Source organism: Amblyraja radiata, chromosome 24, assembly GCF_010909765.2.
Source record: "Amblyraja radiata isolate CabotCenter1 chromosome 24, sAmbRad1.1.pri, whole genome shotgun sequence".
NCBI lineage: Eukaryota > Metazoa > Chordata > Chondrichthyes > Rajiformes > Rajidae > Amblyraja > Amblyraja radiata.
Window position 1 is genome coordinate 14307523 of NC_045979.1, and position 16883 is coordinate 14324405.

The following is a 16883-nucleotide window of genomic DNA, read 5'->3' on the forward strand; positions in this document are numbered from 1 at the left end:
TCAATCATGATCACATTGAATGGCAGTGCTGGCTCGAAGGGCCGAATGGCCTACTCCTGCACCTATTGTCTATTGTAATAGGATAACCAGAACTGCACACAATACTCCAAATGCAGCCTAACCCAAGTCTCATGTTTTCTTCCATAGCTTGCTTTTCCAAACTTGTTATGGCCAAACTTGTTTCAGCCTGTGTTTCAGCGTGTGTTTCTTGTGATCTCTAACAATCTTTAACTTTTATGAGTTGAAAGTAAAGGAAAGGTTACCAACGACCCAAAGACAGAATATCAAAATATGTTAGAGGGAACAATAAAATGTTCACAATGACTATTTATACAAAGAATAAATGTAACAAATTTATTACCATGGAAAATGACATTATGATATGGCAAAATTAAAAATTTAGGGACTATTAAAATGGTGCATTTACACAGCGCCTTTCTCGACCAGTCGATGTCCCAAAGTCAAGGAATCGCTTCGGACGATAATTTTCTTTTGTAATGTAGGAAACACAGTAGCAATTCGAGCATTAAGGGGTCCCATCAACACATGTTTTTCAATGCCCAGATCTACTTTCAGTCTGAAGAAAGGTTCCGACCCAAAACGTCACCTATTCCTTTTCTCCAGAGATGCTACCGGATCCACTGAGTTACTCAAACATTTTGTTCCTATCTATTTTAGTGGTGTTTGATACTGGCAATGTCGCACCTGGCATAATTCAAGGAAATTCAATTCAAAAATTCAATTCAATAAGGTCGCTGTGGTGGAGTGTGTATAATGAGCAGGCAGGAGAGATTAGTTTAATTTGACATTATGGGCCTGTTCCTGCATTGTACCTTTCTGTGTTCTACATTCTTCAAGAGTGCCACAGGTCCCAGTGTGTAATTCCCAGAGGAAAGATGTGTCCCAAGTCTACTTTGCATCCAAAAGATGACACTTTGAAGAGGGGACTACACCTCTATACACAGTACTGGAATAACAGCCCAGATTATTGTGTTCAGCAGTACAGTGACGCAGTGGTAAAGTAGATGCCTTACAGCGCCAGAGACCCGGGTTCAATCCTGACTATGGGTACTGTCTGCAGTACCTTCCTCCCATGACCTGTGTGGGCTTCTTCTGGGATTTCCAGATTCCTTCCACACTCCAAAGATGTACAGGTTTGTGGGTTAATTTGTTTGGCATAATTGTAAATTGTCCCTAGTGTGTGTAGATTAGTGTTAATGTGCAGGGATCGCTGGTCGACACGGACTCGGTGGGCTGCAGGACCTGTTTCCGTGCTGTATCTCTAAACTAAGCTAAAAATATATACGCATACAAGACATACACAAGATAGACCCAAAAAGCTGGAGTAACTCAGCGGGTCAGACAGCATCTCTGGAGAAAAGGACTAGGTGACGTTTCGGATTGAGACCTTTCTTCAGAATATATATTATATATATATATATTTGCGCACACACACACACACACACACACACACACACACACACACACACACACACACACACGCACGCGCACACACACACACGCACGCATAAAAACAAACAAACAATAATAGCACCAATAGGAAGGTTGATCAAGACAAAGGTAACCAAATTTAAGATGTGGAAAAAATATCAGGAATAAAACTAGAAAAGCCACTAACTGCGAAGAACATGACATTTTCTAATACTTCCTTGATGACTCTCCTATATACAAATATACTGGAAAAGTAAGCCTCCAGTTTGATTGTTTCCGTAATTAATTTTGGCACTTTGCAATTTAAGTTTGCGTTTGAAGGGAAAATAGCTAATAGCAAACATCTGGTGTTGATCTAAGAGCACAGTTGTGTCATGTTAGGCGGTATTCCAGACCCAGCGATTTTCCAAATAACCATTGCATTTATAGAAAGTTTCTGAAAAAAATTACTGTTGTGAGCATAACATGTTATTAACACTTTGATTGATCAGATTAAGATCTATTCACTGGCATTTTACCTATTGTTATTAGTAGCAGGAATGTCACAAGTATTATTCCTTGTTAACATTTTAAAAAAGCTTGAAAAATAAAGCACAATTAAAATTGCCTATTTTTGATTGGCGATCATTTTGATTTTTAGTGATAAACAATTTAGCACAAAATCAAAATGGCTGCCAATTGAAAACAGGCAACTTTAATTGAACTTTACTTTTAAATATTTTATTACAACATCAATTGTGATAGGTTGGTCAAGTCTACATCTTTTCCAGGTACAATTTACATTGCCTTCAATGGAGATGAATATCAGGAATTTTATAAAAGGGGAAATTGTATAATTATTACCCCAAATCACAATTAAGACTCGGGTATAAACCATTCCTACTATAATACATAATTACCAATATTCAGTGCCATACTTGTTAAAGCTTTTGGCTAGCTCTCCCTGTCTGCATATTTTTCCAGTAACATACAATCCTACAACTGCTTACAGTTAATGAACTATGCAATTTGTTCATATTTGATTTTGATAATATTAATTATCCTTATTAAGAATATTGCAGAGCCTTTTAGTGTTATTCTGCCATTGAATACTTGTGTTTCATGACCGCTTGCAATGTCTTGAATACAGGCAACATTGTTACAAAAGGCCTGCTTATATTACAGTTGTGTGACACCATTTTATCATGCTTAAGGAAAGTATGCCTGTAACAAAATGTCTTTGTACCAATAAATAACGAAGCCAAACCCTCATCTAACATTGCCGATGGAACAGGAGATGTGTGTTTAAGTATTAAAACATCAGGTAATCTGCATTTGCAACCAGAATAAGTATTTTAGCATAAGCCGTGGGCACGTAATTCAATATTGGCAAGCACTTCAAATGAATGAAGACATCATTTTCAATTCAGATCATCCTCGATTAAGCTACATTCAATCTCAAAGGTTACAACATAAATGTACCTTGACTGCCAATCCATGAAAATTCACCTTTACATAGGGAAAATAAAACATTGGGATGAAGCATTCAACAGTTTACTGAAGTGCATTGCAACCCTTCTTATGACCATGAATTCATCTGGGTCACATACCTGACTGCAACTAATTTTATCCACAAACAGATGTCATCAATCAATAGATTAAAATGTTGGCAACATATTAAAATCAAGGATGTTTTTTTTTGAAGTTCTCTTACCTTGGCACAGTGATATAAAACTTTTATTCGCCACATTAATATTCCGATAATAATAACCTGGTGACCTGTTATTTTAAGTAATTAGTGACACTTGGGACAGTAGTTTGAAACGTTGATCACTCTTTCACCGTCTACAAGTTCAGCCAGTCCTGAACTTTTAACTATTCTTGCATTTTGTGCTTAACAAAAAATAACGGATATCTCAGCATCTCTTCCCCGTCATAGGAGTTGGCCAAATAATTGGAAATCGGTAACCATAACTCAATCTCCAAGTTGCCAAACATTTTTAAGTCGCCTTCCCATTCTGACAGTGGAGTCTGCTACACTGCCTGAGTGAGGCCACATACAAAATGAAGGAACAGCACCTCACATTTCAGCTTAAAACTCAGCAGTATGAACATTGATTTCTCTAATTTCAAGTAACCCTTAAAATCCCTCTCTCTTCGCCCCTCCCCCCCACCCTAGTTGTCCTGCTAGTTTCACATATACCTTCATTATCACCTCTTCGCCAGCCAACAATGGACCATTGTGGGCTCTACCTTTCCTGAGTTATCGGTGCCAACTCTAATTTGTCCTGAACCTTTTCATACCACTAGTTTCCCTGTCCCCTGACTCTCTGTCTAAAGAAGGGTCTCGGCACAAAACGTAACCTATTCCTTTTCTCCAGAGATGCCGCCTGACCCGCTGAGTTACTCCAGCATTTGCATCTAACTACAACTCAATTCAATGAATGTATTGGTGAGCTTTGTCCCACATATATAAATTGGAAGTCAAAAGTTGTTTCTTCTTTCCATCGCCTTTAAAATGCAGCCAACACAGAACATTTTGACTGAAAAGAGTTAGACTTTGGTTGCACGACTTAGCTGCAGATATTTATCTTTCTCAGCTACTTATTATCACAATAATAGAAATACTAAAACATACTTATATCAACATTAGGTTTATTATTATGTATACTGAGGGGCAGTGAGCTTTGTTTTGCATGCTATCCAAACAGATCAGATGAGCCATACACAGATACAATCAGTTCAAACTCAAGTACAATAGATAGAGCAAAGGGGAAGAGACAGAATGCAGAATATAGTTCTCAGCATTGACGCACATCACTTCCACAGGCACAATCCAATGTCCACAATTGGGTAGAGGTGAATCAGATGGTAACCTGTCCTATGGAAAGACTGTTCAGGGGCCTGATGACAGAGAAGACACTTCCTCTGTGATCTATTTGTTTAGCTTTGGTATTAAATCAATAAAAGATTACATAATAGCTGGCCACTTAAACATATTCTTTCATAGAGTATGTTACAAATTCAATGGCAGGACGTGTAGAGTAATAACTAGAAAGGCACCTTTTAAGGCACAACGCCCTGGTTAGAGAGCTCAGTGCTGTGAAGCTTGGGCTTTACATGACTGAATTTCACTCAAGATTGCTTTTCTCTTACATTCATGTTAATAACATTGTTCGATTGAACACATTGTTGGTGGGACAGTAATTCCTTACAGTACAATGCAGAATCTTCAAGAACTACAAACCTTTAGAAGGACAAATTACGTCAAATTAGCGTCCCTATAATTAATCCTGTTATTGCCCTTTTAATCAGCGTTAGACTTACCAACGTTGTGTTGCCCGATAATCAAATTAGTTTTGGCTAACTTCAAATCCAGCTAACTTTTATAATGCACCAATACATAATACAGTCCTTACCTTTCTGGCTGCTGGACTTGCTGGGCAATGCGTTGTGCTTATTCATACAGCTAACAGTTTGACCTTGTCTGTTCATAGTTGTGAGAGCCTTAGAACTGCTGCCGATTGCTGGAGTCGCCCTTGCAGTGGGGCCAGGAATCCTGAAGGAAAAAACATACTGGCTTGAGCGTAAATATGAAGCAGATTCACAGGGAAGAGAACAGCTTTGTGCAGTAGTAACAAGACGGTCTGGGTTTAACCACAAAGGGATGAGGCACTGAAATCACCAACTGAGAGGGGGGGTGGGTGGAAATAAACTTTGAATTATGCTGATCCACGTATAAGGACTGAAAGTTAAAGAAATTACCTCACCACTTGACAGAAATATGATAGGTCTGCAGGATTTCAGATCTTGTGGGTTTTTTAAATTTCAGATTTTGAGATGTAGCCCAGTGGTCATTTTAATTCTAACTACGTACTAAAATGCAATTACTGACAGGGACATATGCGGGGCGGGAATGGGCAGATCCCCAAGCCAATATTAATATTGAACATAAGTCATCCGTTACTGAATCACGAGCAGAGCGTGTCCACTGCTGAGTAGGGAATCCTAATCCCATAATTGAACAGTAGCGTGAGATAGAGAAATAACGCAAAACGCCGAGATTCGTACAGCCAAGGTATCTCGAGGAGGCGCTGCCTCAAAAAGGCAGCAAGTATCATCAAAGACCCTCACCAACCTGGCCACAGAGTCATAGAGTCATACAGTGTGGAAACAGGCCCTTTGGCCCAACTTGCCCACACTGGCCAACATGTCCCAGCTACACTAGTCCCACCTGCCTGCGCTTGGTCCATATCCTTCCAAACTTGTCCTATCCATGCTCTCATTTCACTCCTGCCATCAGGTAGAACGTACGTAAGGAGTCTGAACCTTTAGGTTCAGGAAAAGCTTATTCCCAACAACCATCAGGCTCTTGGACACTACAAAACACAACTGAACAATGAACAATGGACTGCCAAAGGACCAGGCTTCTATGCACTGTTATTAGGGATCATTGATTTATTGATTTTTATGCTGTTTATTATGTTATCACGAGTATTGTGTTTACAGGCCTATTATTCTGGTGCAGGTAAGAATTTCATTATTCCGTTGTCGGTAGATAATGATAATTAAAAGTTTTGACACTTGTCTATTGACAGAATCAGTCTGAAGAAGGGTCTCGACTCAAAACGTCACCCATTCCTTCTCTCCAGAGATGCTGACTGTCCCGCTGAGTTACTCCAGCTTTTTATGCCTATCCTCTTCTAGTTTGTTCATCAAAGTTTACCAAAGATTGTCTATTTAATCATTTAGAATGTATATATTTATAAAAGAGTGATTAATAAACCAAATAAGAATTGCAGTTAAGAACATTTCTATGATATCAATGTTCTTATTTATTGGTCCCAGGTTGGTCCCTGCTGTAGGCATTTCATCAGAACCGTAGTGGAGGGCAAATATGTATCAGCTTCAGTCTAAGAAGGGTCCTGACCTGAAAGGTCACCCATCCTTTTTCTCCAGAGATGCTGCCCAACCTGCTGAGTTACTCCAGCGGTTTTTGCCTATCTTCGGTATATACCAGCATCTGCAGTTCCTTTCTGCACATTCAAATGTGTGTCTTTGCTTCTCCTGGGTAGTTTCCAGAAATAGAGGATGACTTGCTTCTAACCCGGTGCGTTGAATGCAGAGGAGACAGATGAGGCCAGTACAAGACCAAAAGACTCTACTTCAGGTGGGCCAGTTGGTGCTTGAATGGACAAGTTGGATAAGTAACTAGGAAAGTAGTGAATCACCTCCATAATTAACATGGGGCCACTTTTGGAAGGAGAATTTTTAGAATACCCTTGAACTATTTCCTCTGTCAACTTGGTGCAGTCTCTTCCTGGGGTATGGCACTAGAAATGTAGCTGTTTTGGGTTTTGGGTCACCAAACGCTGTGTTCTGCAGATTAGGGATGACTGAGTGTAAATAATGCCTCGATGCAGGCCTGCCTGATGATACCGATGGTGGTTCACATATTCTGGTTGTGGATTTAGTGGATCCCACAGAGAGAGAGTTGGTAATATCTCTCCGGTGCTTTGATGTGCCTGCTGTAGGCAGTTCATCAGAATCAAAGTGGAAGGCATGCAGGACAGTGATTGATTGACCACGAAACCTGGAGGCACCAAAGACTGCAGATGCTGGTATGTGAAGCAAAGAAACAAGTTGCTAGAGGAATTCAGCAGGTAAGGCCGCATTTGTGGTAGAAAATTGACAAGCGGCATTTCAGGTCGGGAGCCTTCTTCTGGACTTGAGCTCGCAAGTCTTATCTTGAGATGCAAACTTGTTTTCCTCTACTCACCCAAACTTGTGCTGGTGTACTGAAGTCAATGGCGAATGTCATCTGCAATGTCTGCGATGGTTCCTAATATATGAGAATTTGTCCAAGGACTTATCATGGACCTTTATTAGTCAGGGAGTCATAGAGTCCTCTCGCATGGAAACAGGCCCTTCGGCCCAACTTGCCCACATATCCCATCCACACCAATCGCACCTGTCTGTGTTTGGTCCATATCCCTCTAAACCTGTTCTATCCACATACCTGTATAATTGTTTCTTAAATGTTGGAATAGTCCCTGCCACAACTAGCTCCTCTGGCAGCTCATTCCATACAGCTACCTCCCTTTGTGTGAAGCAGTTACTCCGCAGATTCCTATTAAATCTTTCCCCCCTCACCTTAAACCTATGTCCTCTGGTACTCGATTCTCCTACACTGGGCAAGAGACTCTGCGCATCTACCCAATCTACTCCTCTCATGATTTTGTACACCTCTATAAGATCATCCTCCTGCGCTCCAGGAATAGAGTCCCAGCCTGCCCAACCTCTCATTATTGCTCAGGCCCTCGAGTCCTGGCAATGTCCTCGTAAATCTTCTCTGCACCCTTTCCAGCTTGACAACATAATTACTGTTGGATAACACAGTACATTGGGGACAGGTTGGTAGTGGACCTTTATTTTGTGGATGTTAAGCATAAGCTTAGATAGTTTGCAAGTCAGAAATGCAGCCACCCAGCAATATACTTGAATAAATCCTAGGCTATCTTGTAGTTAAACCAGGACATTTAACTCAACAATTCAGATATAGGCGGAAACTTAGTTCCTTCATGGCAGAGAATGTCTGTGGCCCAAAAGCAAACCCATCCCACCACTCTGCCAAATGCTTGTTTATACGTAAGGGTAGCACTCAAGTCAGGCATTCATGGACTAGAGAGGACCTGTATTTCAATCAGGTCACCCCTCAGCCTTTTTTGCTACAGGTAAAACAACCACAGCCGATCCAATCTTGCTCCATAACTAAGTCCTCCAATCCAAACAAAATCTTGGAAAATCTCTTTGGCATTGGCTGCAATGCAACCACATCCTTCCCATTGTGTGTCGGCCAGAACCACTCTCTGTATTCCGAGTCCAGCCCGAGATCAGGTCGAAGATATACACAAAAAGCTGGAATAACTCAGCGGGACAGGCAGCATCTCCGGATAGAAGGAATGGGTGACCTTTTGGGTCGACACCTTTCTTCAGATCAAGTCTGTCGAACCTATTGCTTAAGATCTCAAAATATTCATGGCAATTTGCCCAAATAAATTGGACTAAGAATTCACTGGGAAATGCCAGCACCTCCTTCCCAAAGGATAACAATTATTCCTGTAAGCAACAGGAAGTCTGGAACTGAAGTACAAACCTAGAAGCCGCACACTCTCTGGTAGAAATCCGTTGGTGATTTCCCAGCTATGTTCCACATCGAGTCAACATCTGAACATGACCCAGTTGAACTCCCTACCAGTTCTGTTGTGACCTTAAAGGTTGCACACAGTCAACTGCATTAGGATGTGATCAGCAGCGAGAGATCCAAAGTAAACTGAGCATTAAATCAGAAAAGCTATAAGGTACTTAAAAGTAGTAATAAATAGCTTATGCCTATTTAAAGACGAGAAAAAAGTCTCTTCATTTTCCATTTTCCAGCAGAAAGACAAAAATAGACCTCCAATCATCTCCTAGGTTTAGACTTATTATTGACATGTGTGTCAAGGTACAATCCAGTTTGTTTTGCATGCAATCCAATCAGATCAAATAGCACTATACATAAACACATAATCGTCAAACTCAAGTACAATAGATAGAGCAAAGGGGAAGATGCAAAGTGCAAAATATTGCTCTGAGCATTGTAGTAGACCAGTTCCATAGACATAGTCCGATGTCCGCAAAGGGTGCGGCACGGTGGTGCAGCGGTAGAGTTCCTGCCTTATAGTGCTTGCAGCGCTGGAGACCCGGGTTCGATCCCTACTACGGGTGCTGGCTGTACAGAGTCTGTACGTTCTCCCCGTGATCACGTGGGTTTTATCTGAGATCTTCGGTTTCTTCCCACACTCCAAAGACGTACAGGTATGTAGGTTAAGTGGGTTGGTGTATATGTAAATTGTCCCCAGTGTGTGAAGGACAGTGTTAGTATGCAGAGGTCGGCGTGCACTCAGTGGGCCGAAGGGCCTGTTCCTGCGCTGTATCTCTAAAACTAAAACTAAATGGGGTAGAGGTGAATCGGATGGTACTCTAGCTTACGGAAGGACCATTCAGAAGCTTGATAACCGAGGGGAAGAAGCTGTTCCTGAATGTGGTGGTGCACACTTTCAAAGCTTTTCTATCTTCTGTCAGATGGCAGAGGGGAGAGGATGGAACGAGTCTATCAGTTCTCTGGTTTTCTATTGCCAACTTACTTTTGTGGCTCAACACAAATAAATCACATTCTCTGATATTTAACATGAATTGGCTCTCAATTCTAAAACACTGTTCTTGGTTTTTTAGCCTTTTCTGCACTTACACTCCCCCTGAGCATCTTATCTCACACATTCTAAATACTTCAGCCAATTCATACACACCAAATGTCTTTATAAATCAAACCCATAGCAAGGAATTTTCTGAAGACAGTTTATATCTGGTACTGACCTTAACACAAAATCAAATTTAGACACTTGCTTTTGGTATCTCATTTAGTTTAGTTTAGCTTAATATCGTCACGTGTACTGAGGTACAGTGAAAGGCTTTTTGTTGCTTGCTGTCCAGTCAGTGAAAAGACTAGATATGATTCAGATACGAGTCTGAAGAAGGGTCTCGATGCAAAACGTCACCCATTCCTTCTCTCCAGAGATGCTGCTTGTCCCGTTGAGTTACTCCAGCTTTTTGTGTCTATCTTGTCGGTCACATTGGGCGGCAGGGTGGCATAGCGGTAGAGATACAGCGTCAGAGACCCCGGATTCGATCCTGACTAAGGGTGCTTGTCTGTATGGCGTTTGCACGTTCTCCCCGTGACCTGCGTGGGCTTTTTCCGAGATATTCAGTTTCCTTGCACACTCCAAAGATGTCCAGGTTTGTAGGTTGATTGGCTTAGTATTAATGTAAAATTGTCCCTAGTGTGCGTCGGGTAGTGTTGATATGCGGGGATCGCTGGTATAACATTTAGTGCAAGATAGTGCAATAAACTCTGTTTAAAGGTTGAAGGTCTCCAGTGAGGTAAATGGAAGGTCAGGACTGCACTCCAGATGGTGAGAGGACAGTTCAGTTGCCTTATAACAGCTGGGAAGAAACTATCCCTCATTTCAGTTGCTAACTGGCACAGTCTCGTTACATTTACAGCAATACCTAAATAAATAACGGTTTTGTTGTCCAATATTAGCATGCAAGCACGTGGGTGGAATTAATTAAAAAAAATAAGAGCTGAGTAATTTTCTCATATGCTCCCATCAAGTTATTAAGAGGTGATTTCTTTGAAGTTTTCAGTGCATTAAGGGGAATTGTTAGGGTGGTAGAACCATTGCCGCTGTTTGGGGAGTTTCAGACCAGAGGGGCACAGTCTGAAAATTGGAGCCAGATTTTGCAAGCCTGAATTCACAAATAGCTTCCACGTGCAGAGTGCTGGAAATCTGGAATTTTTCCATAAATGGCAATTGGTGATAATTTCAGATCTAAAATCAATAGATAAATGTCAACCAAAGATTTAAAAGGATATTAGGATATTAGGAGATACATGAAAATTGGTCACAGATCAGCCAATATCTCAATAAATGGGCCTGTGAGATTAAAAGATGTGCTCCTGCTGTTTGAAACATTGGTTTATTGATGAGAGGTTTACTTATCATCAAGTAATATTCTTTAAAAATGTTATAATGATAAGGAACGCCCTTCACAAATAACTTCATTCCTTTGGATTAACTACATATTATAAATGAAAATGAAGCAGACAGATTCAAACTTTTTTGACTCACTGTCAAACCTCTCTCAGTTGCTTAGCGCAATTCAAGCATAACGTTTCTAGATAACTACGAGACATGGAGGGTAACCAAAACTAGTCTTAGAATCAAAAGCACCTGAAATTACCAGCGAGTAGGGCAACGACCTCCTGGTCCTGCCTGTTGCCCAGAATGCCAGTAAATGTCGATGCTGCTTGGAGTGAAAGGGAGAGAAGCTTCAACGACAAGTGTGTTGGCCAACCATCCCCATCTATGGGCATCCCGTGCATGGAGGAGTGGGTGGGGCAGAGGATGTCCTGGTTGGTTTGCTCCTGGGCCTGGCCAAGTTGGACATTCGTGGGTCATGGCGCCAGGCAGAAGGCGGCTCTGCCTGAGCTGACTGCCTGGAGCTTTTCCGGGGCTACGTCCGTGCCTGTTGTCCCTCGAAAAGGAACACCATAGGGAATTTCCGGGACCACTGGGAACTGCGGGTGGGATGACTGCATTCGATTGTAATATAGTTATTTAATAGTTAGTTATGGGGAAGCACTGGTTGATTGATTAACAAAGAATCAGATGATTGGTTAGGCTCGGAACTGCGCCGCATGGCGGCAGAAGTCTCTCGGGATGCGCCGCGGAGCCGAACAACTGGAGGGCCAAGAACAATCCGGCAGACGGGCCGCCGAGAACAAAGAGGGACCTGACCGGGGGGGGGTGGGGGGAGGCTTCGCCGAGAACAACGAGCGTCCTGGCAGCTGGCGCATAGCCACCCAGGTTCAATCCTGTCCTCGTGTGCTGTCTGTGTGGAGTTTGCATGTTCTCCCTGTTACCTTATGGGTTTCCTCCAGTTGCCTCGGTTTCCTCCCACATCCCAAAGACGCGCGGGTTTGTAGGTTGATTGACTTCTGTCACTTACCCTAAGTGGATGCTAGAGTGGGATAACATAGAGCGAGTGTGATCGAGTAATTCAAAGGTTCAAAGCTCAGTTTATTGTCCCGTGTACCAATTAAGGTGCAGTGAAACTCAAATGACCATACAGCCATACTAAAAAAGGCAACAATACACACAACTATATAAAAGTTAACATAAACATCCACCACAGCGGATGCCCCATATTCCTCACCGTGATGGAAGGCAATAAAGTCTAATCTTCTTCCCTCTTTATTCTCCCGCGGTTGGGGCATACAAGCCATCGGCAGTCAGGGCGATCGAAGCTCCCGCATCGGGGCGATTGAAGCACCTGCGGCTTGGAGCTCCCAAAGTCGGTATTTTTGGAATACTCCAGTTAATTGCCTTGGAATGATTCTGTCGATCATCTACCATGTAAGGGGCGGCACAGTGGCACAACCATAACGTTGCTGCCTTACACGCCAGAGACCCGGGTTCGATCCTGACTACGTGTGTTGCCTCTTTGGAGTTTCAACGTTCTTCCTGTGGCCGCATGGATTTTCTCCGGGTGCTGCGGTTTCCTCCCACATTCCAAAGACGCGCAGGTCTGTAGGTTAATTGGCTTCTCTAAATTGCCGCTAGCGTGTAGGATGCAAAACTGGGATAGCATGGAACTGGTGTGTGGGTGATCGTTAGTCATCGCTGAATCAGTGGGCCAAAGGGCCTGTTTCCATGCTGTACTTCAAAACCAAAGTAAATGCAAAAATCGGTTCCTGTTGTTCTTGAAAATATCAGATTTTGCTTTCAATAAGTAACTGAAACCGATTTGCAAATACAGCAATAACTGATGTGGTGCTGCTTGTATACGCGTACGTCTACCTTTTTAAATTGGGCCAAATGGTCTTACTTTTCATGTACTCCTGAAGCCAGTACAGCCACAACTAACTCGAAAGAAAGGCACCCTGTCGATACCCCTACCTCCACAAATTGCTTTGGACAGTCAAAGAGTCTGTAGACATTGCTCTTTCAGTCACTTCAATGAAAGCACACAAAAAAACTTTTTTCCATTACAGTCTTTTCATTGTTTGCCAAAATCTATTCCTGCAGAGCATAATCCTTTGGGGAAATTGCAAGTGTTAAACCTACACTTCCCAGTTGTAATGTCCACATGCCCAAAGGCATTAGTGATTGAGTACCGAAGCCCTTTACAGGAGAACAAATTTGAGTTATGGTTTTGATCTTCCTGTGAGTAAAAATCTAATATGAACATATTGAGAAGTTCAGTCCCTTGAGTCCACATCAAAACCAAGCAAGAACAATTCAGATCTGACCATAACTTTAACTTGGCATTCCTGCCACCCCTATAACTTTCCCTCTTACCAATAATTTATCTACCTCTGCCTTGAAACATTTCCTGTGCTTTTACCATACTTCGAGGAAGAGAAATGCAAAGAATTATAACACTCGAAGGGAAAAAAAATCGACTCATCTCCGTTCTCATGTATGACTCCTTATTTCTAAACTGTGACTCCTAGTTCTCGACACAAATAGCTCAGCGGTCAGGGAGCTTCTGGGATGAGATTCCTCCAGCACTTTGTGTATTTTCTCTTGATTCTAGCATCTGCAGTTCCTCATGCCACCCCTAGTTCCAGGTTCCCTCACGCGAGTAAACATTCTCTCCAAATCCTCAACATCAAACCCTTCCTGGTTTTGCCTCAATTAAGTCCTCTCTCACTCTTCAAAACTCATCCGACACGAACATAGTCCAAATTTTTCTCTTAAGACATTCTACCCCTTCCAGACCTTAGTCTGGTAAACCTTCTCGGAAGTATCTTCTGCTATAACTTCCGGCCTTTGGTCCAACCATCAATCTATCAAACACCCCCTTGCCTGTGTCTGCCTATTACCCTGCCACGCTTTGTCCTACCTCCCTCCTCCTCATCCCCCCGCCCCCCCTCCTCACCCCACGCCCCCCTCCTCCTCACCCCCTGCCCCCCTCTTCCTCACCCCCCCGCCCCCCCCTCCTCACCCCACGCCCCCCTCCTCCTCACCCCCTGCCCCCCTCCTCCTCATCCTTCCGCCCCCCTCCTCATCCCCCCCCTCCTCCTCACCCCCCGCCCCTCCTCCTCACCCCCCCGCCCCCCCCCTCCTCACCCCACGCCCCCCTCCTCCTCACTCCCCCGCCCCCCCCTCCTCACCCCACACCCCCCTCCTCCTCCTCACCCCCTGCCCCCCTCCTCATCCCTCCGATCCCCTCCTCCTCACCTCCCCACCTCCTCACCCCCCCCCCCCACCTCCTCACCTCCCCGCCCCCCCTCCTCCTCACCCCCCCCCCTCCTCCTCACCCCCCGCCCCTCCCCTCCTCCCGACAGTCAGTCTGAAGAAGCGGCCTGACTCGAAACGACACCTATTCATGTTCTCCAGAGATGCTGCCTGTCCCGCTGAGTTACTCTGGCATTTTGTATTCTTATATATTGACTTAGCGCGTTTTCATCAATGAATGATCTAAAAGGAATTTATTTTATCAACAACGAGCCCATCAGCCAATTCTATCAAAACAGCGGCAGGGAGTGCTGGCCTTCCTTATATTATCACATCATTATTAAGATGCTTAAGCCCACAACTAATTGACTCATTGGCAATGGAGACACAATTCTGTCTGCATGAAGAAGGGTCTCGACCCAAAACGTCATCTGTCCATTCTCTCCACAAGTGTTGCCTGACCCATTGAGTTCCTCCAGTACTTTGTGTTTTGACTCATAGGAAATTATGCCTCTGCTGAGCGAAGTCACCAAAGATTTGTTCCCAGTCACAGGAATGCACATGGTTCAATGCCAGCTGATGATTCATCTCACAATCTGCTGATCTTCATGCATTCAAAATATCAGTGCAGCCATGTTTTTCTAAAATATCCCACACCCTTCAGAAGAGATTTGTGTAAGGCCTTAGAAAATGCAAGCCACGGCCAAAATTCAATGGTCAGCCAAGCCCTGAGAACACATTGTTCCAAGTATAAGATATTTGGTGTTATATGGCTTCCCTTCCTTTTCTTCAGGCATTTGAGTAGGACTAAGAAATGCACTGGATAAATCACGTTAAAATGAACCTGTCTTGTGAATGACTCAAGAGTACAGAACCAAGAACACTGAAGTGAAGTGAAATGAATACAGTGAACCCTTGTTATAAACAGACCATGGGATGAGAAGTCATGGATAGATGATGTTTCGGGTCGGGAGCCTTCAACCTTCAGATATTGGAGTGAATCCACTTGTTTCCACTATTGGTTCTGAGTGGATCGGAATTTAGTAACACCGAAATAAGGCTGTAAAAAGAATAAGAACTGAGGATGCTGGAACAACTTTTCTTTGACCACAAAGTTAGACACAAAATGCTGGAGTAACTCAGCAGGACAGGCAGCATCTCTGGAGAGAAGAAATGGGTGACGTTTGGGGTCGAGACCATTCTTCAGAGCACCCTCACTACCCATATGCTGACCTGATACTGTAATGTGCAGTGAATGTTTGACATTCTTGCACATACTGAATGATGAATTGAGAAAGCCTGAGGGGTGATGTTACCTGGCACCGATAGTTACTGAATAGTTCATGGCCTCCATCCCGGGGAATGTGGCTGTAACATTCAAATGCAAGGCGTAGAGGTAGACACGAAAACTACCACGCTGAGCGATTGATTAGCAACTGGTGCCATTGGGTATTTCATAAGATTGATGCTCCTCACCCTTGGTTGAGTGTGCTCTCTGCTTCCCTTGATCTTGGAATTTAATGAGATAAGACAGCTTTCACTGGAGCAGGTAACACTGGTTTCCTTTGTAGCCATCCATCCGTTTCTCCCGGCCTTTGAAAACAGCAGTGGGTTACATAAAATAAATAAATCGCAGCTACTGTCGAGCTGAACGGCCCGCTCTGCATGTGGCTTCCAATTGGGAACTGCTTGAAAAGCAGCCGGTCAGAGATACTGTTACAACATTACGATTAGCTTCCCCAGCTCACATTCCCATCGAGCGCAGCTCCCTCACCGTACAGCTAAGATCAGTGAGTGCGTACCAGTGCTCACTGCCAAACCACACACACCAAGTATTTCATTGCGCAAGAAAGCCTGGTCTGGGCAGAGGTTTCACAGAAGCAGAAGGAGCTGCCAAGTCAAAAATGTTTACAATGACATGCAAAGCCCAACGAGGAACAATCTGACCTCCAGCTCATAATGAGGTTCACAACCACAAATGGAGCTCAGCATTTTATCCTGATGCTTGTTCCATCGTCAGGAGACCCTACACAACACTCTCCCCAGCCCAGCGAGGAGTCTTTAGTTGGTCAGGAGGCAACTAATGGGCCTGTCCCACTTAGTGGCCTGTCGGCGACTGTCAACTGGAAAACCGGCAACTGAAACGGCGACTGTCAGAGTGGAACATACATACACACACACACATCGCTTCCTTCACTAGCCTGTTAATTTTACAGAAGCCAATTAACCTATAAACTCACACGACTTTGGGCTGTAAGAAACCCACACAGTCACAGGAAGATGGTGTAAACTCCACACAGGCAGCACCCGAGCTCACAATCAACTTCTGGCGCTGTGGGACAGCTCTACCAACTGTGCCACTCTACCGCCCATTGTGTTGTGGATGAAGGAGTGTGCGCAGTATTGTTAACCCAGCAATCTCTGCTTTAATCAGGTACAATAGCTACAGTACTTAGCACCATTGCATGGACTAATTAGTGCTGACACTCAATCGTTCTTTTGTTTAGTTTAGTGATATAGCGTGGAAACAGGCCCTTCGGCCCACCGAGTCCGCCAGGCTGCCCACACATACACACACACACATCGCTTCCTTCACTAGCCTGTTAA

The 16883-nt window shown here is 43.5% G+C and overlaps 1 protein-coding gene across 8 annotated transcripts in view; it reads right to left on the minus strand.

The window, feature by feature from the left end:
* Nucleotides 1–16883, minus strand: part of nav1 (neuron navigator 1) — a 513650-nt gene that overhangs the window by 383749 nt on the left and 113018 nt on the right. For all 8 annotated transcript variants that reach the window (XM_033042458.1, XM_033042456.1, XM_033042454.1 and 5 more), the window contains one exon: nt 4851–4990. In XM_033042458.1, the coding sequence (XP_032898349.1) occupies nt 4851–4990 (140 nt within the window). The remainder of the gene's footprint in view (nt 1–4850; nt 4991–16883) is intronic.